The following is a 27,739-nucleotide window of genomic DNA, read 5'->3' as shown; positions in this document are numbered from 1 at the left end:
TGAACACCGGGGACCTGGACGGATAGGGGAGGCTGGACTTCCACCAAGTGTCTCTGGGCATGGCCCACCTCCCTGCAGACTCCTACCCCAGAGCCAGCCCACCTGCCCTCCTACAGGTGGGGGCCGGAGAGCGCTGGCCCGGGGCTTTTCCCACCTCCCTTCCGCTGCGCGTACCCACCCCGGGGGCTGGGCTGGGGCTGCTACGAGTTGCAGGCGGGGGCTCGGAGCTCCGGACCAGCCCCAGTCGGGAGGCCAGGGGCCGAGCCTTCCTCCGGGCGGGCGGGGGGCCGAGTAGGGAGGGAGCCCGGCGAGGGAGGAGCTGGAGGAGGGAGTGAGGGGGAGCGGCGGGCGCGGGAAGGGGAGCGCGGAGAAGGAGCCGCAGGGCGCTGGGAGGGGCGGAGGCAGGTGCGGGATCGCGAGGGCGCGAGCCGGGAAGGGCCCCGGCGCGGCGGGGCGGGCGGCCCCGGAGCTCGGCGGGGGTCGCGGCGGAGACAAGGCGGCAGCGGCGGGGAGATGCCGCGCGAGGAAGTGGATCGGGCGGGTACGCCGGGTGTGCGCACCTGCGCGCCGGGCAGCGGGTAAGCGCTCGGGGCCGCGTGCTCTCCGGGGAGTGGAAGCGTCTGCAGCCTGGCCCCAGCGGCGGTCCGCGAGGAACTGAGGCCAGGAGCGGCGCCCCTCCTGGGGCCTCGGGGGCCCAGGGCGTCCCGCCTCTCTGTGCCCTCGGACGGGCGCGCGCCAGGGAGAGGGTCCCGGAGGACCTGCCCGGCCGGAGGGAGGCGACCAGGGGTCGCCGTCAAGACCCCCGGGAGAAAAGGAAGGGCTGAGGCAGCGCCCGGGGCGGCTGCGGGATCCCACGCACGCGTTGGGGGTGCCCAGCGCCCAGGCGAGATCTGGAGGGGCGGGAGTCACCCCCGGGCCGGGGACTGCGACGCCCCCGGAGGGGCCCCGGTCGCAGAGGGAAGCCGGGCGCTGCCCCCTGCTGGCCAGGTTCGGGCGCGGCGCCGTGGAGCGGCCGCCCCTCTCTGGAGGGAGTTGAAGGGGCGTACGGTGTGGAGTCCCGGCTGGCTCCGGGCTGGGGCTGACCGGCTCCGTCACCTTGGGCAGGTCACTGCATCTCTCCGAGCCTCAGTTTGCACGTCTATCAAATAGAGGGGGATTCTCTGCCTTGCAGGGTCCGTGGGAATACGTGAGATCCGCGCTAGATGCTTTTTTAGAAACTGTAAAGTTCTATGTAAATCCTAGCTAATCACATAATGCTGGAACTGGAAGGGCGCTAAGAAATCTGCTTTATTACAAATGGGGAGAGTGGGGAATCCGTCTTGCCCAAGGTCATACTACCAGTAGAAGAATCTAAGACTAAAGTCCCCAGGTCTGGGAAAGTTCGGGATTAAGAGCAGGGCTCTCAGTCAGGGTGGTTGCATTAGCAAACTGGCCTTGGCCACCTACTAGCTGTGTGATCTCGGGAAAGCCCTTACCTTCTCTGAGGCGTGATTTCCTCCCATATGAAGTGGGGACAACAATGCTCACCCCACAGGCTTACAGTACAAATCTAATGGGAATGTCACTCAGCACAGCCCCTAGCTCCAAACAAGAGCTCAGCCACTGGTGGCCATCATTTCTCTGAGTAGCAGCAGCAGCAGCAACCCCTCCACTCTTCCTTGCAACCAGCTTCCAGTGTTTTCCAGTTGAGCCTGTGGTGTGGGTCTGTGCTGTCCTCTGGATCACACAGCCACTGGCTGGGGTCTCAGTCCTCCTCACAAGGACATTTGGGGACACTTTATCAGCAGCAAGCGAGGCCACTGGGGTAGCCGGCCTTTTTCAGTCTTTAGTCCTGCTCCACTGGTGGGGAGAAGTAGGCAGGCTTTGTCATTGGGACATCCAGGAAACCAGGACCTAGAGGGTGGCTAGGAGGGAGGGACCAGGCCAGCTGGACTTGACTGGCAGGGGCTAGGGCCTCTACCCCTACAACAACCTCCACAAGCGCTTCAGGGCCCTGCCCTCAGACCAAGGCTTTGACCTCATGAACAAGTAAGTCCCAGTGCAGCCCAGGGGTGGGGGATGGAGATCATGTCTCTGCAGCCACAGAAACCCTGAGCCCTAGTGCTGGCTTCCCGGTCCCAGGCCTGCCTGCTGGCTCACCACCACCCAGAACCTAGTACAGGGCCAGAAATACAGAGATGCTTCCTCAGGGTAACTGACAGAGTTACCCGATGGCTCAATAATGAGGGCGGGTCCACTGGGTCATCCCTTCTCTCCTAGGCCACAGATGGATGACTATTTTTTTTGGTGAGAGTGATGTGAATGTGAGCAGAAATATAGATTCTCAGAGTGTGGAGTTCCCAGGCCTGAGAGGTCTCTTTCATTGCACAGATGGTTCCCGTCTAAGGCCCACAGAGGGGCAGGGGTCAGCCATGTCTTCCAGGAAGCTGAATTCAGTAGACACCACTCAGTCTTTTTGTTTATTTGTTTTTGTTTTTGAGACAGGATGGTGCTCTGTCACCCAGGCTAGAGTGCAGTGGTGTGATCATGGCTCACTACAGCCTCAACCTCCCGAGTTCAAGTGATCCTCTTGCCTCAGCCTCCCCAGTAGCTGGGACTACAGGCATGCGACACCTTGCCTGGCTAACTTTTGCATTTTTTGTGGAGACAGGGTGTCGCCATGTTGCCCAGGCTGGCCTCGAACTCCTGGGCTCAAAGAATCTACCCTCCTCAGCCTCCCAAAATGCTGGGACTACAGGTATGAGCCACAGAGCCTGGCCTGCTCAGTCTTTCACTATTCTCAGCAGCAGTTGATGCTGCTGACCATTTCTTCTCCCCAAAACACTCTTCTCTGGGCCCCTGTGACTTGACACTCTTACATTGTTCCCTCGTCTTCTCTGTTGTTTTTGCGGCTTCATTCTCCTTTCTACAGCCCTTAGATGCTCTGCTCCCCCAGGCCCTCTGCTCCTCTCCTAGTAGACACTCTCCCTGGGTGATCTCAGCCACCCCATTGGCTTTAGTTATCACCTCTATGTACATGACTCATACATGTATGCCTCCAGCCCAGATTGCTCCTCAGGCTGTTGACCCACCTATTTATTTTCAGCCAAGCACTGTTCTAGGCCCTGGGGATACAGGGATGAGCTAGACAGGAGGTGTATGTTAGCAGGGCATGAGGCAAGTGGGGGGCGTGTGGGAAAGACATGCAATAAACAAACAGGCAGAAAATATCAGATCGGGTTAAGTGCTAAAATGTGCATAAACCAGGGTGATGTGGTGGAGGAGGGGAGCTGCTTTATGTTGGCTGGTCAAAGTGTTGCCAAAGGGGTGATATTTAGGATGAACAACTGGTAGGAGATGAGGTCAGAGAGATGGCAGGGGTGGCAGCAGATCACGTAGGGCCTTGTAAGCCATAGGAGTTTTGAATTTTATTCAGAGTGAAGTGGGAGCTGTTGGAGAAATGTATTTATTTATTTATGAATGAATGAATGAATGAATGACAGAGTCTGGCTTTGTCGCCCAGGCTGGAGTGCAGCGGTGCACTCTGGGCTCACTGCAACTTCCACCTTTTGGGTTTAAGCCATCCTTCTACCTCAGCCTCCAGAGTAGCTGGGACTACAGGCGCGCACCATCATGCCCAGCTAATTTTTGTAGTTTTTGTAGAGATGGGGTTTCTCCATGTTGCCCAGGCGGGTCTTGAACTCCTACCTCTGGAATTACAGGCGTGAGCCATTGTACCCAACCAAAAATGGAGAGGAGGAAATACGGATCCTTCTCCAGAGCCTACTTGAGCCTTACAAGAGAAGTTATTTCCTGTTATTTGCCAGTCTACTGTGCTGTGAACACTGGAGGGGGAAGGAAATAGGTAAATCTTCAAGGAGCTTCCAGCAGTAGGCAGTAAGAGGCACAAACAAACCTGGAGTCGAGAGAGGGCTTAAAGGAGAGAGATTTTGCTCTCAGTTGACCAGGGAAGACTTCCTGGAGGAGGTAGCTTTTGAAAAGGACCTCAGAAAGCAGAGAGAGGGGCTGGGTACAGTGGCTTACACCTGTATCCCAGCACTTCAGGAAGCCCAGGTGGGCAAAGTGCTTGAGCCCAGGAGTTCGAGATTAGCCTGTGCAACATGATGAGACCCTATCTCAAAAAAACAAAAGAAAAATTTAGAAAGCAGACAGGAGTACAACAGATATGTATGAAAGGGAATGGGAAAGAGTGCTGTTCCAGGCAGAAGGAACAGCCTGAACTAAGGCACGAATGCCCCAAACATGTAGTGGAGACAAGGGAGAGAACACAGAATGTGTAGGGGAATGAAAGGTCTGGCCTGTTAAGAGAAAGGCCCTAGACCTTGCCATTGATATGTGAGCCTCTGTTTCCTTATTGTTTTTTTGTTTTGTTTTGTTTTTAGATGGAGTCTCGCTCTGTCGCCCAGGCAGGAGTGCAATGGTGCGATCTCAGCTCACTGCAACCTCTGCCTCCTGAGCTCAAGCGATTCTCTTGCCTTAGCCTCCCAAGTAGCTGGGACTATAGGCGCGTGCCACCGTGCCCAGCTAATTTTTGTGTTTTTAGTAGAGACAGGGTTTTACCATGTTGGCCAGGACGGTCTTGATCTGACCTTATTATCCGCCCGCCTCGGCCTCCCAACGCTTATTATTTTTATGAAGTAACTGGTTAAGCTCTGGGGAAGATAGTGAGGAAGAATTCAAAGCCTGGGCTAGGTGTGGAAGAACAGAATAAGGTCTGCTACAAAAGAGGCGCTGGCCAGGTGTGGTGTTTCACTCCTGTAATCCCAGCACTTTGGAAAGTCGAGTGGGGTGGATTACTTGAAGTCAGGAGTTCGAGACCAGCCTGGCCAACATGGTGAAACCCTGTCTCTACAAAAATACATAAATTAGCTGAATGTGGTGGCATGCACCTGTAATCCCAGCTGCTTGGGACGCTGAGGCAGGAGAATCACTTGAACCCGGGAGGTGGAGGTTGCAGTGAGTGGAGATTGAGCCGCTGCACTCCAGCCTGAGCAACAGAGTGAGACTCCCGTCTTAAGGAAAAAAAAAAGGGCACTCAAGAGGGCCTGCTATGAGTGAGGTGGCTTGAGTTTAGGGCCCCTGTGGAACATCAAGGAGGGATGACCAAAGGATATTTGGGGTCAGAGGTACAGAGAGAGGAGTCAAACAAAGGTAAAACTGTCAGTATTCTTTTTTAATTCATTCTTTGAGTAAATCTCAGCATCTGTGAGTATTAAGCCTAAAATATACAGCTATGAACAAAGCCGTATCCCTGCCTCGGGAATGCACCATCTTGTGGGGAGACAGACCCAGGCATTGGACTGCAGGATAATGAGATGTGTATTACAAATCCTAAACACAAGGCACTGTGTTGGCATAGAGAGAGGCTGGCTCCACTTGGGCAGGAGGAGGACAAATTTCAGTAAAGAGGGGAGAGTTAAACTTGGTCTTGAGAGTGAAGTTGGAGCTGGATGGTGGGTGAGAGGGACGGGCATGCCACACACATGAATGCATGAGTTGCCCCTTCCTTCCGGAACTCAAGTCTAGCAAGGAGACAGGGGTGGGGTGGGCAAGAAAGCCCAGTCCAGGGGAGTCCAGTGTGATGTATACATTAGAAGGCCAATGGGGTGTAGAGAAGGGAAGTGATCAGGTCCCTCCCTAGTTACCAGGAAACTTCCCGAGAGGGTGGGGGACATGAGCAGAAAGGCATTCCAGGTAGAGGGAATAGCCTGTGCAAAGACTCAAGGAAGTAATAGAACTGCAGTATTTTTGCAGCCAAAGGTCTCGGCCAAGAGGTGGGCTGGAGGTGGGGTCTTCTGTTCAGTCCAGGTGAATAGGAGGATGAGAGGAAATGACCGGGCTATGTGATCCCTGGATAGGTAAACAATAGGAAATGTAGAAAAAGGATTTGGGGCTGGGCATGATGGTTCACAACTGTAATCTGGTACTTTGGGAGGCTGAGGCAGGAAGATCACTTGAACCTAGGAGTTCAAGACCAGCCTGGGCAACATAGGGAGACCCCATCTCTATAAAAAAATTTTAAAAAATTAGCCAGGCATGATGGTGTACCTGTAGTTCTGGCAACTTGGGAGGGTGAGGCAGGAGGAAGGCTTGTGCTCAGGAGGTTGAGGCTGCAGTGAGCCACAATCGTGCCACTGTACTCCAGCCTAGGCAAAAGAGAGAGAGAGCCTGCCTAAAAATAAATAAATAAAAATACATACATACATACATATATACATACATTCACACATAAAAAGGATTTGGAGTGTATTGCAGGGAAGAGTTATCCAAGGTTCAATCCTGTGGAATAGGTATCATTGGCCCCAGCTTCTCTTCACTTGCTAATTCCTTGTTTGTTTTTAACTCAGGACATGGTATGAGACTTCACTTGTTAATTCTATTTGCCCTCTCACACTCAGCTTCAAAGCCACTTTCAGAGTGAGACCTCAAGGTTGCAGCAGGCTACCTGTCCCCCTACTTTCCTTCCCATAGCTCCCTGCATGCCCCACCGTTATCCTCATCATATCTGTGGTCTTCATTGCAGGATGGTTTCCCCAGGGCCATTGTAAGTCCTCCTAAGAGCAGAGTCCACATCTGCATTGCTCATGCCAACATGTGGTAGACTTTAAGTATATTGTAGTTGAATAGATGAGGAAACAGAGAGGTTGAGTAATTTGCCCAAGGTCACAAAGCTAGAAAACGGGTCAGGTGAGACGTGAATTCGGTCTACCTGACTCCATAGCTGTACCTAGCTCCAAAGTTTGTGCTCTGAATCACAGCTGTATTGTGGCTCCCAGAAGAGAAAGCAGATGGTAAATAGCAACTTCGTATCCTGTAAACACTAACGAATTTGGTGTTTGGTTTCAAGAAAATGAATTCCTGTTGTTAGTACCTTGTTTACCCAGTCTAGAGAAGATAGCTTCTCCTCTGTCCTGGAAATATTCACTCCATCAGCTCCAAGTGTTCTCTGGGGACCCAGGTGTGCAGCATCTGTGGGAGAAGAGAAGAGACAGGTTGGGCTCCAGTATAGGGGGGATGCAGTTCTAAAGTCTTCTTGCAAAGTATGGTCAGCCCTGCCAGTCGGCTCCCAGGATTATTCACCTGGTGTGGAAACTCAGATGAGAGCTGGGGGGAGACTTGAAAATGCCAGAAGTATATAGTGTGAAATGGGTCTGAGAGCCTCTGGATACTTCTGTCCATCAACTCAAATTCCTGCTGCAAGCAGGAGCCAGTAGAAGGAGCCCTGGTGGGAGTCTGAAGACTTGGTCTCAGCCTGTAACACACTGTGTTACCTTGAGCAAGTGTCTTGCCCTCTCTGAGCCCATTTCCCTGTCAGCATCATGAGGAGTCGGACTAAATGATTCCTAAGAGTCCTTCCTGTCTAATACCCTGATACCCTTCTGAAATCCAGGGGCTGACACTACTGCTACGCCTCACACCACCACCGTGTGGCAGAGCTGCAGCATCTCCTGAGAGCTTGTCAGAACTGCAGACCCGGCCGGGCATGGTGGCTCACGCCTATAAACCCAGCACTTTGGGAGGCTGAGGCGAGTGAATCATTTGAGGCCAAGAGTTTGAGACCAGCCTGGCCAACATGGTGAAACCCTGTCTCTACTAAAAATACAAAAATTAGCCGGGCATGGTGGCACATGCCTGTAGACCCAGCTACTCAAGAAACGGAGGCAGGAGAATCACTTGAACCTGGGAAGTTGCAGTGAGCCAAAGATCACATCATTGCACTCCAGCCTGGGTGACAGAGCGAGACCTGGTCCCAAAACGAACAAGCAAACAAAACCCTGCAGACCCACAGACTCAGCATCCAAATTTTTTTTTTTTTTTTTTTTTTTTTTTTGGAGACGGAGTCTCGCTCTGTCGCCTAGGCTGGAGTGCAGTGGCCGGATCTCAGCTCACTGCAAGCTCCGCCTCCCAGGTTTACGCCATTCTCCTGCCTCAGCCTTCCGAGTAGCTGGGACTACAGGCGCCCGCCACCTCGCCCGGCTAGTTTTTTGTATTTTTTTTTTAGTAGAGACAGGGTTTCACCGTGGTAGCCAGGATGGTCTCAATCTCCTGACCTCGTGATCAGCCCGTCTCGGCCTCCCAAAGTGCTGGGATTACAGGCTTGAGCCACCGCGCCCGGCCAGCATCCGAATTTGTAATAAGATCCCTGGGTAATGCATGTACACATTCAAGTGTGAGAAGCTCCGCAGTCACCACTTCCTTCCCCTTCCTTTGGGTTGTGCCAAGCTCCCATCACCAGGCCTGTCAGAGAGAGGTCCTGTTCAGGAGATAGTAGTGGAGCCTGGCACATCACAGGTACCCAGTACAGATTTCTTGAATGTGTGGGGTAGGTATTTATGGAAAGAAGGAAGTGGAACTGACTTTACCTGGCACCTTTTATGGATGGTGGAGCATGGAGTTGGGCAAGCCCAGATTCCAATCCTAGATCCACAGTGCCCCATCTCCAGGGTCTTAGGCAAGCCATTTCTGTGAGCCTCACTTTCCTCCCCTGGGAAGTGGGAATAATTGATAATAATAATAGTATCGACTACAGAGGGTTGCAGTCAGACTTCAATGAGTTAATACATGAGAAGCTTAGAACAGTGCCTGGCACATAGTAAACTCTCAATAAATGTTGGCCACTACTTTACTACTGGGGCCATTCCGACCCCTCCTCATCCCCATGCCCACATAGCGGCCCCGGGCCCCCTCCCTACTGTCCCAACCCCCTCCCTGGAAATGCAGTTCCCTGAGGACAGACTCCTGATCTGAGCCCTAGGGAGCACTATCACCGCTGCTAAGAGCCACTGCTAGAGCAGGACCAACCAACAGAAATACAACGTGAGTGACACATGTGCTTTTTCAATTTAGGAAATTTCAAAGTAGCCACATTTTTAAAAAGTGAAAATAGGCTGGGTGCGGTAGCTCATGCCTGTAATCCCAGGCATTTTGGGAGGCTGAGGCAAGCAGCCTAGCCAACATGGTGAAACCCCATCTCTACTAAAAATACAAAAATTAGCTGGGCGTGATGGTGGTGCACGCCTGTAATTTCAGCTATCCAAGAGGCTGAGGCAGGAGAATTGCTCGAACCAGGGAGGAAGACGTTGCAGTCAGCTGAGATTACGCCACTGCACTCCAGCCTGGGTGACAGAGCAAGACTCTGTCTCAAAAACAAAACAAAACAAAACAAAAAGTGAAAATTTTATTTATATATTCTACTAACCTACCACATCCAAAATATTACCATTTCAACATGTAACTGATACATTTATTAGTGAGCTATTTTACACTTTTTTTTTAACATTCTTTTTTTGAACCAGGTACATCTCAGGGACTACATTTGAAGCGCCCAGTGGCCACACATGGCCAATAGTGGCTATTTTATTTCTGAACTTTGGCTGTCAATCCCAGCTATGCCATATATTACCTGTATGGCTGGGAGCCAGTCATTTTACCTCTCTGGACCTCAGTTTCTTCGTCTGTAAAATGGGTGCACTAATTCATTCCCCGCACCCCCAATTAGTAATAATAGGAGCAGTTGGTGATATATATATATCACCAAATTTTTTTTTTTTTTTTTGAGACACCATACCTGGCTAATTTTTTTTTTCTTTTTCTTTTTATTTCTTTTTTTTTTTTTTTTTTTGAGACGGAGTCTCGCTGTGTCACCCAGGCTGGAGTGCAGTGGCGCGATCTCGGCTCACTGCAAGCTCCGCCTCCTGGGTTCACGCCATTCTCCCGCCTCAGCCTCCGAGTAGATGGGACTACAGGCGCCCGCCACCACGCCCGGCTAGTTTTTTGTATTTTTAGTAGAGATGGGGTTTCACCATGTTAGCCAGGGATGGTCTCGATCTCCTGACCTCGTGATCCACCTGCCTCGGCCTCCCAAAGTGCTGGGATTACAGGCTTGAGCCACCGTGCCCGGCCTCTTTTTTTTTTTTGAGATGGAGTTTTGCTCTTGTTGCCCAGGCTGGAGTACAATGGCACAATCTCGGCTCACTGCAACCTCCGCCTCCTGCGTTCAAGCGATTTTCCTGCCCCAGCCTCCCAAGTAGCTGGGATTACAGGCATGTGCCTTCATGCCCAGTTACTTTTATATTTTTAGTAGAGACAGGGTTTCACCATGTTGGTCAGGCTGGTCTCGAACTCCTGATCTCAGGTGTTCTACCCGTCTCGACCTCCCAAAGTGCTGGGATTATAGGCATGAGCCACCGTGCCTGGCCACCTGGCTAATTTTTGTATTTTTTGTAGAGATGGGTTTTTGCCATGTTGCCCAGGCTGGTCTCGAACTCCTGGGCTCAAGCAGTCTGCCCACCTCCATCTCCGAAAGTGCTGGGATTATAGGCATGAGCCACCACACCTGGCTAGATGGTAAGAATTTAAAACCTCTTTACCCACTTTCCCACAGCATGAGTGAATATAGTGAGTTGTTAACTTCAAAGGCTCTTGCCGGCTGGGCACAGTGGCTCACGCCTATAATCCTAGCACTTTGGGAGGCCAAGGTGGGAGGATCAGTTGAGGTCAAGAGTTCGAGACCAGCCTGACCAACATGGTGAAACCCTGTCTCTACTAAAAACATTCAAAATTTAGCTAGGCGTGGTGGTGGGTGGTGTAATCCCAGCTACTCAGGAGGCTGAAGCAGGAGAATTGCTTGACCCTGGTGGGCGGAGGTTGCTGTGAGCCGAGATTGCACCACTGCACTCCAGCCTAGGCGACAGAGCAAGACTCTACCTCAAAAAAAAAAAAGAGGCCCTTGCCTTTTAACAGTGTGTTTGGTTGTTTGAGGTGGTCTCTTGCCTGTTGAAGGCTTGTGGAGATCCAGTGCAAGGTTAAAAGCAGGAAGGCACTGGGGCCTCATATTTCCCTAACCATTGCAAAGGCCTTGAAAACAGGTTTCATCTGTCTTTGACTTTTTTAAGGTAGCCAAATTGTCAGTGATGAAGATAACTAGGTGTCATCCAGGCCAGTGGTTTTTCATCTTGGTTTCACCTTAGAAGCAGCTGAGAAGTTTTCAAAAATCAGTGCCTGGGCTCTGTCCCCTGGAGGGTGAGGCCTAGATATCTGTTGTTGTTTTTAACAGACTTTTCTTTTTTTTTCTTGAGATGGAGTCTCACTCTGTTACCTAGGCTGGAGTGCAGTAGCACGATCTCAGCTCACTGCAACCTCTGCCTCCTGGGTTCAAGTGACTTTCCTGCCTCAACTCCTGATAGCAGGGACTACAGGCGCGTGCCACCACACACCACACCCAGTTAATTTTTGTATTTTTTTTTGGGGGGGGTAGAGACGGGGTTTCACCATGTTGGCCGACTGGTCTCGAACTCCTGACCTCAAGTGATCTGCCTGCCTCAGCCTCCCAGTGTCCTGAGATTGCAGGTGTGAGCCACTGTGCCCGGCCTGACTTGTATTTTTAAAGCTCTTGCAGGTAGGTGATTCTGATGCTCACCAAGAGAATCTCTGATCTGATCCAACTACCTCATTTTCAAGTTGGAGAAACCGAGGCTTGGAGGAGGAACTGACTTATCCTAGGTTACACAGAAAGTTAGCAGCAAAGCCAAGCTAAAGCCCGGGGCCTCTGCCTCTCAGGCGTGTGCTCTGTTCTCAGGGCCCATTCCCCACCAGTTCCTGGACCCTTTCATAGACAGGTGTTGATGCCTTGCTCTGGGCCAGGTGTCAGGGCTACAGGGGTGAATGAGACATGGTCCCTACACTCAAGGAGCTCTTGTTACTGTGTCAGAGGCTGTCCAATATGGTGAGAGCTAGGGTGGCAGGCTCTCAGGAAAGGGGTACCTGAACCAAGCTGGGCTTGGGGGGAGGTTAGGGAAAGCTTCCTGGGGAGACACCAGAGTCTAACTCTGAAGGGTGACTTGGAATTAGGCAGCCAGAGGACTGAAGAAAGGACATTTTCCAGGCAGAGGATACAGCAGGGAAAAAGGATCAGCAGGAAACAGCACTGGAGCCGGGGGTATGGCAGGAGGGTACTGGAAGAACAGGCAGGTCTGTGCTGCTGCAGTGTGAAGGTCACAGCCAGCTATGCTGAGAGATGGGGTTGGAGATGGAAGGAAACACCAGTTCATGAAGAGTCTCTTAAACCAAGCTGTGAAGCCTGGGCTTAATCCCGGGTGTAGCGGGAGCTACTGGAGGATTTTAAGGGAGTGACCTGGTCAGACTGTTAGTTGGGTGGGATATGGTTAGAGAATGGGCAGGGGCCAAGAGTGGAGGCTGGGAGACCATTGAAGCCAGGAAGGATGGTTTCACTCTCCTGAAACAGAACAGTGGCAGTAGGAGTGGAGAAGGGAGAGAAGAGTCAAGGCAGTTAGGTGTGGGCAGTAGAATGGACAGAATCCAGTCATTCAGTGAATGAAGGGGCCAGGTGTGGTAGCTCACGCCTGTAATCCCAGTACTTTGGGAGGCGGAGGAGGGTGGGTCACCTGAGGTCAGGAGTTTGAGACCGTCTCTACTGAAAATACAAAATTAGCCGAACCTGGTGGCGAATGCCTGTAATCCCAGCTACTCGCGAGGCTGAGGCAGGAGAATCACTTGAACCTGGGAGGCGGAGGTTGCAATGAGCTGAAATAGCGCCACTGCACTCCCGCCTGGGCAACAAGAGTGAAACTGTCTCAAAAACAAAACAAAAACACACACTCAGTGAACGAAGGGACTTTATCAATTGGCTATTGCTATGTAACAAGCTACCCTCAAACTTGGTGAAATAAAACAACAGCATTTATTACTACGAATCATGCATTTGGAAGTTGGCTGATTTAATCTGAACTTGGCTGGGTATTTCTTTTTTTTTTTCCCATAGGTTATTGGGGTACAGATGGTATTTGGTTACATGAATAAGTTCTTTAGCAGTGATTCATGAAATTTTGGTGCACCCATCACCCGAGAAGCATACACGGCACCCTATTTGTAGTCTTTTATCCCTTGCCCCCCTCCCACCCTTTCCCCCAAGTCCCCAAAGTCCATTGTATCATTCTTATGCCTTTGCGTCCTCATAGTTTAGCTCCCACATATCAGTGAGAACATACAATATTTGGTTTTCCACTCCTGAGTTACTTCACTTAGAATAATAGTCTCCAGTTTCATCCAGGTCGTTGAAATGCCATTATTTAAATGCTTTTTATGACTGAGTAGTATTCAATCGTATAAATCAGTTTCTTTATCCACTTACTGATTGATGGACATTTGGGTTAGTTCTATGATTTTGCAATTGCGAATTGTGCTGCTATAAACAAGCATGTGCAAGTATCTTTTTTGTATAATGAGTTCTTTTCCTCTGGATATACACTTGGCTGGGTATGTCTGCTGATCTTGGCTGGGCTCGCACATGTGTCTGCTGGTTGTGTGAGAGGCTCTGTTCTAGGCTGGGTTTGGCTGGAACAGCTCTGCTTCATGTCCTTGTCTCTCCCTGCAGGGACCAGTGTGCTAGCCCAGGGATGTTCTTCTCATGGCAATGACGGAGTGCAAGCAGACACATGCACAGCCTCTAGAGGACTACATTTGGCACCAGCTTACTGTCACTTTTGCCTCATTCTGTTGACCACAGTGAGTCCATGCTGAACCCAGAATCAAGGGACAAAAAAATATACTCCTTTTGATGGGGGCAGGGAGAGGTGGCACAGGGCAGTAGAAGCATCGAGCTAAGCTGAGAGGGACACCAAACTGCCATGTGAACTTGGGCAAGTCACCTACCTCTCTGTCACTCATGTGACAGTCACGTGACATTGGTGCTGTTGTTTGCATTTTCCACATGAAAAAACTGAGTGCGGCCAGGTGTGGTGGCTCACACCTGTAATCCCAGCACTTTGGGAGGTCGAGGTGGGTGGATCACTTGAGGTCAGGAGTTTGAGACCAGCCTGACCAACATGGTGAAACCCTGTCTCTACTAAAAATACAAAAATTAGCCAGGCGTGATGGTGTGTGTCTGTAGTCCCAGCTACTTGGGAGGCTGAGGCAGGAGAATCGCTTGAACCCGGGAGGTGGAGGTTGCAGTGAGCCAAGATCGCACCATTGCACTCCAGGCTGGGCGACAGAGCAAGACTCTGTCTCAAAAAAGGAAAGGAAAGGAAAGGAAGAAGAAAAGGAAGAAGGAAGAATGGAAGGGAAGGGAAGGGAAGGAAAGGAAAAGGACTGGGTGCAAAGAGGTTCAGTGATGACTCCAAGTTCTCCCTGTAATCAGTGGAGCTGGTGCCTGAGGCTCTTAGGCAGTTAACCACTATTTTTTGGGGGGCGGGAGGGCAAAACTTCCAGAAAAGCAAAAGTACCCCAAACACAAGTGTGCAGCCTGATGAATTTTCACAAAGTGAACCCAGCAGCTCAAGAAACAGAACATGACCTGCACTCAGAAGCCCCCCTTATATTCTCACGGGAAACACAATAGCCTGACTTCCCTCAGTGTAAGTCAGTTTTGCCTGTTTTTGAACTTTATGAAGTTTAAATCACACATGACGCCCGGCTTCTTCTGTTTAACATTATGTCTATTAGATTCATCCACCTGTTTGTGTGTAGCTGGGAACCATTCTCATTGATGAAGAGTGATTCTTATAATCACTCTCTCTTATATGATTATGTCACAATTATTTATTCATTCTACTGTTTGTTGTAGTAGTTATTTTTTAGAAACAGGGTCTTGCTCTGTCACCCAGGCTGGGAGTGCAGTGGCACTATTAGAGCTCACTGTAACCTCAAACTCTTGGGCTAAAAGATCCTCTTGCCCCAGCCTCCCAAGTAGCTGGGACTACAGGTGGGGGTGCTGTCATATCTGGCTTTTTTTTTTTTTTGGTACATGAGTGTTCACAGCCACTTTATTTGTAATAGCCCATCAAGTAAATGGATAAACACATTTTGGTGTATCCATACAATGGAATACTATTCAGTAATAAAAGAGAACATGCAATAACATGGATGAAACTCAAAACAGTTACGCCGAATGAAAAAAGCCAGGCAAAAATGAGTAGATCTCTGATTTTACTTATGTAAAATTATGTAAAATGCAAACCAATCCACACTGATGGTATTAGTGTGTTCTCAAGCTGTTAATAAAGACATGCCCAGTGAGACTGGGTAATTTATAAAGAAAGAGGCTGAATTGACTCACAGTTCCACATGGCTGGGGAGGCCTAACAATCATGGTAAAAGGTGAAGGAGGAGCAAAGTCATGTCTTACATGGCAGCAGGCAAGCGCTAATATTCTTTAACTTTTTTTTCTAGAGACTGGGTCTCCCTGTGTTGCCCAGGCTGGTCTCAAACTCCTAACCTCAAGCAGCCCTTCTGCCTCGGCCTCCCAAAGTGCTGAGATTATAGGTGTGAGCCACTGTGCCTGGCCCTATTCTACTGTAGACGCTTGTTTAGGTAGTTTGCAGTTTGGGGTTGTTATGAATAGTGCTGCTATGAACAATTCTTGCATGTATCTTTTGGTGGATGTACATACATGTTTTTCTTGGGTGTACAGCTAGGAATGGAAGTACTGGGCTGGGAATTTGGCGAACTTTTATTTTCTGTGTTTCACAGAGGTGTTTGTTTGTTTGTTTAAGATAGGGGCTCACTCTGTCGCCCAGGCTAGAGTGCAGTGGCACCATCATAGCTCACTGTAACCTCAAACTCTTGGGCTCAAGCAGTTCTCCCACCTCAGCCCCCCAAATAGTTAAGACTACAGATGCATGCCACCATGCCTGGCTAATTGTTAAATATTTTGGAGAGATGAGGTCTCGCTATGTTGCTCATGCTGATCTCAAACTCCTGGCCTCAAGTGATCTCACCTCATCCTCCCAAAGCACTGGGATTACAGGCATGAGCCACTATGCCCTGCCCATTTTCCAGATTTTATGATTAGAGAAACTGAGGTGCAAGACTGATTTGTTTACACCTCAAGATACTGATTAGATTTTAAAACTGGCATTCAGATATAGGTAGAAAGAGAGAGCATGAAATGGGGGAGATGCATACACATACACACACACCCATACCCATGTTAAAACTTTCCAGATTCAGCTGGGCACGGTGGCTCATGCCTGTAATCCCAGCACTTTGGGAGGCCAAGGTGGGTGGATCACCTGAGGTCAGTAGTTCGAGACCAGCCTGGCCAACCTCGTGAAACCCCATCTCTACTAAAAATAAAAAAAATTAGCCGGTTGTGGTGGTGCATGCCTGTAATCCCAGCTACTCTGGAGGCTGAGACAGGAGAATCGCCTGACCCCGGAGGCGGAGGTAGCATTGAGCCGAGATTGCCCCACTGCACACCAGCCTGGGCGACAGAGTGAGACTCTGTCTAAAAAAAAAAAAAAACAAACCGAAAAGAAAAAGAAAGAAAAAGAAACTTCCCAGATTCTTCCCCACACATGTTCTATCCAACCCTCATTATATCTCTGGGAGGTAGACTCAATACCCTGATTTTTGCAGAGGAGAAAACTAAGGCTGTAGGAGGTCCCATGCAGGAGAGAGAATGAGATGAAATAACAGCTGTGGGTGCATTTTGTAAAATATAAAGCCCTGTCCAGATTTGCGCAGAGTGATTTCTCCACCCAGAGCTCACTCATCTGTACTACACAGCATCTACAGCAAGAACAGCCACAAATTACTCTGTGGGGGATGTATTCTACTGCAACAAATCTTTTTATCACAGAGCCTTACTTTTTTCTTCCAAAGAGATGAGACTGGCTTCTAAGGACACATTAAACCCATACATCCTTTTTGTTTCTGGCAAGGTTTTATGACTCACTTAGTTAAAGAGCCCTCAGAAAGTGGAGGCGACAGATCTTCCTGCAGGCTGAATGAGCTCTGGGTAGGACGCTTTTGTAAGAGGCCGGCTTTTGCTTTTGTAAGACGCCGGCTTTTGCTAGCCGGGTGCGGTGGCTCATGCATGTAATCCCAGTACTTTGGGAGGCCGAAGTGGGTAGATCCCCCAGCACTTTGGGAGGCCCAGATGCGTAGATCGCTTGAGGCCAGGAGTACGAACCAGCCTGGCCAACATGGTGAAACCCCCTACTAAAAATACAAAAATTAGTTAGGCGTGATGGTGCATGCCTGTAATCTCAGCTACACGGGAGGCTGAGGCAGGAGAATCAGTTGAACCTGGGAGGCAGAGGTTGCAGTGAGCTGAGATTGGGTTACTACGCTCCAGCCTGGGCAACAGAGTGAGACTCTGTCTCAGAAAAAACACCTGCTGTGTGCCAGCCACTGTGCTAGGCATGTTCTCCCTACTTCATTGAAGCCACATAACAATTCTGGGTGAAAGATGTCATTACCCCAATTTACAGATGAGGAAGAAGGGCCCAGGAGGTGAAAGGACTTGGACCCCACAGTAGGGATTGGTTAGTGGGAAGGAACCAAAAGTCCCCTGTCTTGACTGGGCACAGCGGCTCAGCCTCTAATCCCAGCACTTTGGGAGGCTGAGGCAGGAGTATCACTTGAGCCCCGGAGTTCCATACCACCCTGGGCAACACAGCGAGACCCCGTCTCTACAAAAAAATATTGAAAATTCACTGGGCATGGTGGCTTGTGCCTGTAGTCCCAGCTACTTGGAGGGCTGAGGTGGGAGGATCACTTGAACCCGGGCAATCGAGGCTGCAGTGAGAGCCATGATCGTGCCACTGCACTCCAACCTGGACGACAGAGGAAGTCCCTGTCTCTGAAAATGAAAAAGAAGAAGAAGAAAGTTCCCTGTCTTACTACCATTTCTCAAAGGCTGCTGTGTCCATGTGAACTGGCTCAGCTGGGAAAACACGAGTTGGTACAAATGAGGTTTCCTGGATAGAAGGTCGCTTATGGACATACAGGGATGGGAAGGAGTATTCCCTGGCCTGGAAGCCTCCTTCCTTCTCCTCTCCCAGGACAGGTGGTTCCTCTCCCTCAGCTTCTTTCTCTGCTCCGTTCTCCTGCCTCTCTCTACAGACCTGTTTTTTGTTTACCTTTGGCTTTTCTATTCCCCCCAAAACTTCCTTGATTTGGTAAAGGCTGCAGCCTGACTCCAGCCGCAGGACCCTTGGCCTGCAGATTTATCTTCCCCCATCTTCTATCCAGCCCAGCTCCCCATGGTCACTAGTCTAAACTCCCAAGAGAGAATCTGATTGGCTCATTTTGGGTCACATGTCCTCCCTGGTCCAATCAGCTGTAATCAAAGGTGGTCTCTGAAACAGGCCGAGATTGGTACATAAGTCTCTCTGTCTGCTTTTCTCTTTCCACCCCTCTTCAGAGATGCCAGAGCTGGGAGATGCATGGTGTGGCTGGAGTCCACGTGATCTGGACTTCAGGGGAGATGCTTGTGGCCTGGAGGTGGAGGCGGGGCCGAGAAAGGTCCTTGCTTCTGCTGCTGCTATGATGGCCCCTGGGAAAATGGGTGGGCAGGGAGGAAGCTCCTTGGTATATCTGGGTTTCTGGCAATGGCAGACATCTCTCACCAAAACGGTCAGTGATACTTTGTTTCTGGTGAGGGAAGTGATCTTGTTGCCTGGATATCTGAATTTGGTTGGATGCACCATAGAGAACCCAGATAAATCACATTTGTGGTCACCATTGACTACAAGGCCAGGCATGGTGGCTCAGGCCTATAATCCCAACACTTTGCGAGGCCAAGATGAGTGGATCACTTGAGGCCAGGAATTTGAGACCAGCCTGGGTGACATAGGGACACCTTGTCCATAAATAAATAAATAAACAAAAAGAAATAATTTACTATGTTGAGCATTTTGTATCCATGATATTGACAGTTCTCCCCAAACTCCTGTGAGATTTGGATTATCATCTCCATCACTGAGGCTGTGCAGGCTCAGAGAGGTGAAGTTATTCGCCCAGTGGCCACAGCAAGAAAGCGAACCAACAGGAATTGGGACCTGAGAATGCCTGCTCTTAGCCACTGTACTCCTCCTTTGTTAGCATCATTACATTTGTTCAGGACTCTTCTGTTCACAACACATCACATACATTTGATCTTGCTGGAGCTACTCAATACTCCTTTGGGACAGCACAGCCAGGCTTTTGTTCTCATTTCACCAAGGAAGTAACTAAGGGTCAAAGAGGTTGTGCTTTGCCCATGGTTACCCAGCTGGTCAGTGGCAGAGCTGGGACCAGAATGCAGATCTTCTGCACTAAAAATTATCAATAGGTATTAATGTATCAACATATTATTGCTGGTAATAGGATTCTTTTTCATGATATACAAAATAGATTGAGAAAAATTACATATACTACCGAGTGCGATGGCTCACGCCTGTAATCCTAGCACTTTGGGAGGCTGAGGAGGGCAGATCACCTTAGGTCAGGAACTCAAGACCAGCCTGGCCAACAAGGTGAAACCCCGTCTTTACTAAAAATACAAGGAATAGCCAGGCAGGGTAGTACGCACCTGTAGTTCCAGCTACTCAGGAGGCTGAGGTGGGAGGATCACTTGAACCCGGAAAGCGGAGGTTGCAGTGAGCGAAGATTGCATCACTACATTCCCGGCTGGGTGACAGAGGAAGACTCCATCCCCCCGTTAAGAAAAAGAAAGAAAGAAAAATTACACATGCATCATTCCCTACAAAGCAGTACACACACACACACACACACACACACACACACACACACGAATAACAATATTAATGCACTCACCACCTACTTAAAAAATAGAACATCAGGCTGGGCATGGTGGCTGATGCCTATAATCCCAACACTTTGGGAGGCCAAGTTGGGAGGATCGCTTGAGCCCAGAAGTTCAAGGTTGCAGTGAGCTATGACTGTGCCACTGTACCTGGGTGACAGAGCAAGACCCTCCCTCTAAAAAAAAAACAAAAAAAAAGGCCAGGCATGGTGGCTCACACCGGTAATCCCAGCACTTTAGGAGGCCAAGGTGGGAGAATTGCTTGAGTCTAGGAGTTTGAAGACAAGCCTGGACAACATAGGGAGACCCCATCTCTGCAAAAACATTTAAACATCAGTTGGGAGTGGTAGTGTGTATCTGTGGTCCCAGCCACTCAGGAGGCTGAGGTGGGAGGATCACTTGAGCCCAGGAGATCAAGGCTGCAGTGAGCTCTGATCACGCCCCTGCACTCCAGCCTGGGTGACAGAGCAAGACCCTTTCTCAAAAAGGCCTGGCGTGGTGGCTCACGCCTATAATCCCAGCACTTTGGGAGGCCAAGGCAGGCTGGCCAACATGGCGAAACCCCATCTCTACTAAAAAAAAATACAAAAATTAGCCGGGCATGGTGGTACATGCCTGTAATCCCAGCTACTTGGGAGGCTGAAGCAGGAGAATCACTTAAACCCGGGAGGCGGAGGTTGCAATGAGCTGAGATAGTGAAAAGAATATAATTGAAACTTTTAAAACCCTTTATGATTATATTCCTCTGTCCTTTTCCCTCCAGGGGTAACCACTATCCTGAATTTTATTTATTTATTTATTTATTTATTTATTTATTTATTTTATTTTATTTTATTTTTTTTGAGACAGAGTCTCGCTCTGTCGCCCAGGCTGGAGTGCAGTGGCGTGATCTCGGCTCACTGCAGCCTCTGCCTCCCGGGCTCACGCCATTCTCCTGCCTCAGCCTCCCGAGCAGCTGGGACTACAGGCGCCCGCCACCACGCTCGGCTACTTTTTTTGGATTTTTAGTAGAGACGGGGTTTCACTGTGTTTGCCAGGATGGTCTCGGTCTCCTGACCTCGTGATCCGCCCACCTCGGCCTCCCAAAGTGCTGGGATTACAGGCATGAGCCACCGCGCCCGGCCCCTGAATTTTATATTTTTAATTTCTTTGCTTTTCCTTATGGTTTTGCCACATATATTTATCTCCCTAACAGTTTGTTTCTTCTTGCATGTTTTTGACTTTGGCACTCTGCCTTGTTTGTGATAATCACCATTTTGGTGTGTGTAGCTGTGGTTTACTCTGTTTTGCTTCTCTGTAGCACTCCATCGTAGGACTATGCCATATGCTACCATTCTGCTGTTGATGGACGTTTGGTTGTTTTTAGCTGTTTGCTATTTCATGTTACTAGGACCATTCTTGTTTCTGTCTTCTAGCGAACACAGAAGAGTTTCTCTGCCATGCATACCCAGCAGTGGAATTGCTGAATCATGAGGTAGTCATCACATCTTTAGTTTTATGAAATAATACTAAATTGTTTGCTTCTTTAGTTTTATGAAATAATACTAAATTGTTTGCTTATGAAGTATCTCCAATCACTGTGTTGCCCAGGCTGGTCTTGAACCCCTGGGCTCAAGCAATCATCCTGCCTCAGCCTCCCAAGCTGCTGACTCTTATTAACTGACATGACATGATCAGATTTAAAATGCTGTACTTTTCTACTAGGTGAAAATGGCACCTTGTTGTCATTTTAATTTTTCTTTCTTTCTTTTTTCTTTTGTTTAAAATAGATAGTCTCGCTATGTTGCCCAGGCTGGTCTTGAACTCCTAGGCCCAAGCGATCCTCCCACATGAGCCTCCCAAAGTGTCGGGATTACTGGCATAAGCCACCACACCCGGCTTTCATTGTCATTTTAACTTTTTTTTCGCCCAGGCTGGAGTGCAATGGCACGATCTTGGCTCACTGCAACCTCTGCCTCACAGATTCAAGCGATTCTCCTGCCTCAGCCTCCTGAGTAGCTGGGATTACAGGTGCCTACCACCACGCCCGGCTAATTTTTGCATTTTTAGTAGAGATGGGGTTTCACCATGTTGGCCAGGCTGGTCTCGACCTCCTGACCTCAGGTGATCCACCGGCCTCAGCCTCCCAAAGTGCTGGGATTTACAGGTGTGAGCCACCATGCCTGGCCTGTATTTGTTATTTTGTTATTTGAAGTGTGACGGGAAAGAGAGAGTTGCTTATGGAGCTACAGTCCATGTCTCCAAAGGCAGCTAGATTATGAAAACTTCTCCCACCTTTGTTCACAATGGGGGGGGATAGCAGGCAGGAGAGAAGACAGCCTCTGAATTGTGCTACTTCTTTCAAAGCTACAGCCTAGCTTTCCTAACCAAGTCTGTCTGCTCCTGTCCCTGTGTCCCTGTCCTTCTTCCCAAGATGTCACCGAGGGCTGGAGGGCTTGCACACACACCAGCCTCCTGAGCCTTTCTGAACCCACGCCTTTCACTGAAATGAGGTCACTGGAATGCTTGGAACTCAAGGAGTGACCGCATGAGTTTGTGGGGCCGGCACACCAGGCTTCCATGGGAAATGACGCACCTCAGTCACCCAGACTGTCTGCAGGGGAGAAAGTTTCGAAGAGCCAACCAGAGTTCACATTTTCCCCGTGAACCAAAATGGGAGCAAAACTTCAGCCAGAGGCTTTTGGGGTGGAGCCTGGGGAGAGTGGGGGTAGGAGGGGGTCATCAAACCAGCTATGCATGCATGCCTTAAGGCTTTTCATCCTCAACTGAGGCAATGTAGGCAAGGGTAGAAATTTCTTGAGATCTCTGGACCTGGTTTTTCCACTTCCAGCCAGGTGGCCTTATTTTTTTTGAGACAGAGTCTTGCTCTGTCTCCCAGGCTGGAGTGCAGTGGCGCCATCTCGGCTCACTGCAAGCTCCACCTCCCGGGTTCAGAGCATTCTCCTGACTCAGCCTTCCGAGTAGCTGGGACTACAGGTGGCTGCAACCATGCCCAGCTAAATTTTTTTGTATTTTTAGTAGAGACGGGGTTTCACCATGTTAGCCAGGATGGTCTCGATCTCCTGACCTCGCCCACCTCGGCCTCCCAACATGTTGGGATTACAGGTGTGAGCCACCCTGCCCAGCCCTTTTTTTTTTTTTTTTTTTTAAGGCAGAGTTTCACTCTCGTTGCCCAGGCTAGAGTATAATGGCGCGATCTTGGCTCACTGCAACCTCCACCTCCTGGTTTCAAGCAATTCCCCTGCCTCAGCCTCCCAAGTAGATGGGATGACAGGCATGCACCACCACGCCTGGCTAATTTTGTATTTTTGGTAGAGACAGAGTTTCTCCATGTTGGTCAAGCTGGTCTTGAACTCCCGACCTAAGGTGATCCACCTGCCTCAGCCTCCCACAGTTCTGGGATTACAGGCAAGAGCCACTGCGCCCAGCTGGTGATTGATTTTTAAAACATTAAGGAGCTAAAGCTGCTCGTGGCTGTAATCCCAGCACTTTGGGAGGTCAAGGCTGGAGGATTGCTTAAGTCCAGGAGTTTGAGACCAGCCCTGGCAACATAGCAAGACCCTGCCTCTATGAAAACAAACAAACAAACAAACAAAAAACAATTAGCTGGGCATGGTGGTATGTACCTGTAGTTCCAGCTACTTGGGAGGCTAAGGTTGGAGGGTCACTCGATCCAGGAGGTCGAGGCTGCAGTGAGCTGTGGTGATGCCACTGCACTCTAGCCTGGGGGACAAAGCTAGATCCTACCTCAAAATAAATAAATAAACAAATAAATAATTTAAAAATTACTGGTTTATTATATAGAATTCAAATGAACAACCAGAAGAAAAGGTATCTAGGACAAGGTCTGAAAAAGCTTCAAGGGGCCAGCCACGATAGTTCACACCTGTAATCCCTCCCACTTTGGGAGGCCGAGGCACACGGATCACCTGAGGTCAGGAGCTTCTAGACAGACACCTGGATACTTTCGCCAACCCAGAAGTTCCCAAGATTTTTTTGCAGCTAGGTTTCCAGTTTCCATTTGGAAAGTTGAATGTATTTTCTGGATTAAACTTCCACAATGGGGAAGGAAGGAAGGAAGGAAGGGAGGGAGGGGAGAAAGAAAGAGAGAAAAAGGAAGGAAGAAAGAGAAGGAAGGAAGGAAGGAAGGAAGGAAAGGAAGGAAGGAAGGAAGGAAGGAAGGAAGGAAGGAAGGAAGGAAGGAAGGAAGGGAGGAAGGGAGGGAGGGAGGGAGGGAGGGAGGGGGAGGGAGAGAGAGAGAAAGAGAGAAAGAAAGAACGAACATAATAAAAACATTTTTAAAAATAGACTTCCGGCCAGGTACGGTGGCTCATGCCTGTAATCCCAACAGTTTGTGAGGCTGAGGCGGGCGGATCACAAGGTCAGGAGTTCGAGACCAGACTGGCCAACATGGTGAAACCTTGTCTCTACTAAAAATACAAAAATTAGCTGAGTGTGAGGGCGTGCGCCTGTAGTCCCAGCTACTCGGGAGGCTGAGGCAGGAGAATCGCTTGAACCCAGGAGGCAGAGGTTGCAGTGAGCCGAAATCGCGCCACTGCACTGTAGCCTGGCAATAGAGTAAGACTCCGTCTCAAAAATAAATAAATAAATAAAATAATAAATAAATAAAAAATAACATTATTCATGCTCACTATAGGACATCTGAAAAATTCAAATGAGTAGAAAAAGTAGAAAAAAGGTCACAACCTTTACTTTGTAGAGAAATACATGATGACAATTTGGCTTCTTTCCTGACGGTCTTTATCTTTCCCCGTGTACAGTTTTATTTTGTTTCCATTGTTGCTAAATAAATAGAATGACGCTTTCTGATTCACAACTTACAGAGCTGATTTCATGTACTTCTAACAAGCTTGTGGTGATTCCAACAGCTATGACACTTTGTCCCCTGTGGGAATTGCATGGGTGGGGCACATCACCCACCCCTGTATTCTGATACTTTCTAGAATGCCAGTTCCACAGCACCATGGCCAGCTTTAAGTAGTATCTTTTTAATCATGTAGTTCATTTCAGGCTTCCACATTGTCCTTCTAGAACCTAACTCTATTTTTTTTTTCTTTTTTAAACCCCAGATCTTCTGAATATGTCCCCATTCCGTGAGCCCACAGTGATCTGTTGGTTTTGCCTGGTCCCAGCTCATGCATTCTTCAAGTCTTGGTAACCAGGATGTTTTGTCTGTTCAGGCTCTAAACGATCAGTGGGACAGGAACCGAAGTTAAGTAGCTCAGGATGCATCAAGATGAACTTGGGAAAACCGTGAGCCGCTGTGCTGACTGGACTGCTTCTCTGAATCAGCTGGAACTTCTTTTTGTGTCTAGTTTTAAAAGCTCCTCGGAAGCAATCCTAAATCCAGAATCGTTTCAATTATTATGAGGGGAATTCTGAAGTTCTCATTAAACACACGAATGACTCAAGCTTTGAAAAGAGCCAGATGCCACAGGCAAGAATCCCAGGGCATTGCCCACCTGGGTGTGATCCCCTGATAACTGTCTAACGAACTCAGCGTGTGTCCCCCGGGCATGACCATCTGCTGGGCAAAGCTCCAGGACCCTGAGACATCCTGGAATTCCTGTGGTTTAGGAAAGACCTTTAACTACCAGTGGTAGTTGTCTCATCGTTCTTCAAATAATCTGGTCTTGTTTATTATTATCATTACTATTTAATTTTATTTTATTACAGCTGTACTTGGAGAATAGTCCGGTCTTGAGGCCTTTTCACTGTGGTCTGTTCTAGTGTATGGCTCCCACCAGTGTGAAGCAGAAGGATGACTTTGCTCTGTTGTCAGGACAACCTTGAAGGAAGGAGCCAAATGTGTGGAGGTCTGTGGGAAGAGAGAGCCACCTAGCATGTCCCCACTGAACCAGTCAACAGAAGGCCTTCCCCAGGAGGCCTCCAACAGATCCCTGAATGCCACAGAAACCCCAGAGGCTTGGGATCCCAGGACCCTCCAGGCACTCAAGATCTCCCTTGCCATGGTCCTTTCCATCATCACACTGGCCACAGTCTTCTCCAACGCCTTTGTACTCACCACCATCTTACTCACCAGGAAGCTCCACACCCCTGCCAACTACCTGATTGGCTCCCTGGCCACCACCGACCTCTTGGTTTCCATCTTGGTCATGCCCATTAGCATCGCCTATACCATCACCCACACCTGGAACTTTGGCCAAATCTTGTGTGACATCTGGCTGTCTTCTGACATCACGTGCTGCACGGCCTCCATCCTGCATCTCTGTGTCATTGCTCTGGACAGGTACTGGGCGATCACGGATGCCCTGGAGTACAGTAAACGCAGGACAGCTGGCCATGCGGCCACCATGATTGCCATCGTCTGGGCCATCTCCATCTGCATCTCCATTCCCCCTCTCTTCTGGCGACAGGCCAAGGCCCAGGAGGAGATGTTGGAGTGCCTCGTGAACACCTCTCAGATCTCCTACACCATCTACTCCACGTGTGGGGCCTTCTACATTCCCTCGGTGTTGCTCATCATCCTATATGGCCGGATCTACTGGGCGGCCCGGAATCGCATCCTGAATCCACCCTCACTCTATGGGAAGCGCTTCACCACAGCCCACCTCATCACAGGCTCTGCAGGGTCCTCCCTCTGTTCGCTCAACCCCAGCCTCCATGAGGGGCACTCGCACTCGGCTGGCTCCCCTCTCTTTTTCAGCCACGTGAAAATCAAGCTTGCTGACAGTGCCCTGGAACGCAAGAGGATTTCCGCTGCTCGGGAAAGGAAAGCCACTAAAACCCTGGGCATCATTCTGGGGGCTTTTATCATCTGCTGGTTGCCCTTCTTCGTGGTGTCTCTGGTCCTCCCCATCTGCCGGGACTCCTGCTGGATCCACCCGGCCCTCTTTGACTTCTTCACCTGGCTAGGCTATTTAAACTCCCTCATCAATCCAATAATCTACACTGTGTTTAATGAAGAGTTTCGGCAAGCCTTTCAGAAAATTGTCCCTTTCCGGAAGGCCTCCTAGTCTTATTCAGTGATGACTCTTGTTATCTTTTGTGTCCTGTAACCTAATCAGGATTTTTTTTAAATTATTATTTTCTGAGACCTGGATTGATTAATGATATCTTGAGTCTTGGTTCAATTAACAGAATTGTTCTTTTTCCTGTTGTTTTCTTAACTTCTGAAAGAGCTGTGGGCAGGGGGGCAGGACTGAAGATTTCACTACTTAGCATAATATTTTCTTTCTTTCTTTCTTTCTTTTTTTGAGATGGAGTCTTGCCCTCTTGCCAGGCTGGAGTGCAGTGGCACAATCTCAGCTCACCACAGCCTCTGCCTCCCGGGTTCAAGAGATTCTCCTGCCTCAGCCTCCAGAGTAGCTGGGACTACAAATGCGTGCCACCAGGCCCAGCTAATTTTTGTATTTTTAGTAGAAACGGGGTTTCATCATGTTGGCCAGGATGGTCTCGATCTCTTGACCTTGTGATCCGCCCATCTTGGCATCCCAAAGTGCTGGGATTACAGGCATGAGCCACTGTGCCTGGCCAACATAATGTTTTCACAGTTCCTCTTTGTTGGAAGAAATGTGACCTACGAGATCCCCAGTTGATACAGTTGAGATGAGAAGCTATCTGACTATAGAAAAGACCCCGGGCTCAAAGGGAAGGCTCTCTGGTCTACCTGAGATCTATATGGAGCTTAAAGGAGGGTGGATAAGATTAATGACCTGAATTGAAAGAGAATTTGGAGCCAGGATGGATCTCCATTCTGTATGGCACCTTGATTGGAAAATAATATCCACGCGTTTCTTCCACTGAGTCTTTCTTAGATTAAATCTCTCCCAGTCGTCCATGAAGAGAAAGTCAGTATTTGTAGTGCCAATGATATAGAGTGACTTGGAGAGAGATTCAGAGGTTAGGGGTAGCGGGAGTAGGAAGGTTTTGGGACCAGACTGACTACCCTGTACCCTTCCTTCTTCCCCAATATCCCCGCGCCATCTTCACATTCTGAAGTTAAAACCCATGATCACCCCTTTGAGGTAGATTGACTGGCTTTAGACACTCACTCCTGCCTCCCCCCACGCTTTGAGTGGGACACCATTCTGAATTTTTTTTCTGAATTATTTTTTTACATCTCTTTCTCATTAGAGATCTGAAAACTCATTAGAGATGTTGAGTCTTATCAAATAAAAAGCATGAGACATCATGGCCAGTAAC

At 49.3% G+C, this 27,739-nt stretch overlaps 1 protein-coding gene across 1 annotated transcript; it reads left to right on the top strand.

The window, feature by feature from the left end:
• Positions 1-366: 366 nt before the first annotated feature.
• On the top strand, positions 367-27,734 carry HTR1D (5-hydroxytryptamine receptor 1D). The gene is made up of 2 exons (XM_050791975.1): positions 367-578; positions 24,643-27,734. The coding sequence occupies exon 2, from the start codon at positions 25,417-25,419 to the stop codon at positions 26,548-26,550; it is 1,134 nt and encodes a 377-aa protein (XP_050647932.1). The 5' UTR covers positions 367-578; positions 24,643-25,416; the 3' UTR covers positions 26,551-27,734.
• Positions 27,735-27,739: the final 5 nt, after the last annotated feature.

Source organism: Macaca thibetana, chromosome 1 (assembly GCF_024542745.1).
Source record: "Macaca thibetana thibetana isolate TM-01 chromosome 1, ASM2454274v1, whole genome shotgun sequence".
Lineage (NCBI taxonomy): Eukaryota > Metazoa > Chordata > Mammalia > Primates > Cercopithecidae > Macaca > Macaca thibetana.
This window is presented reverse-complemented; position numbering and strand designations above follow the sequence as displayed.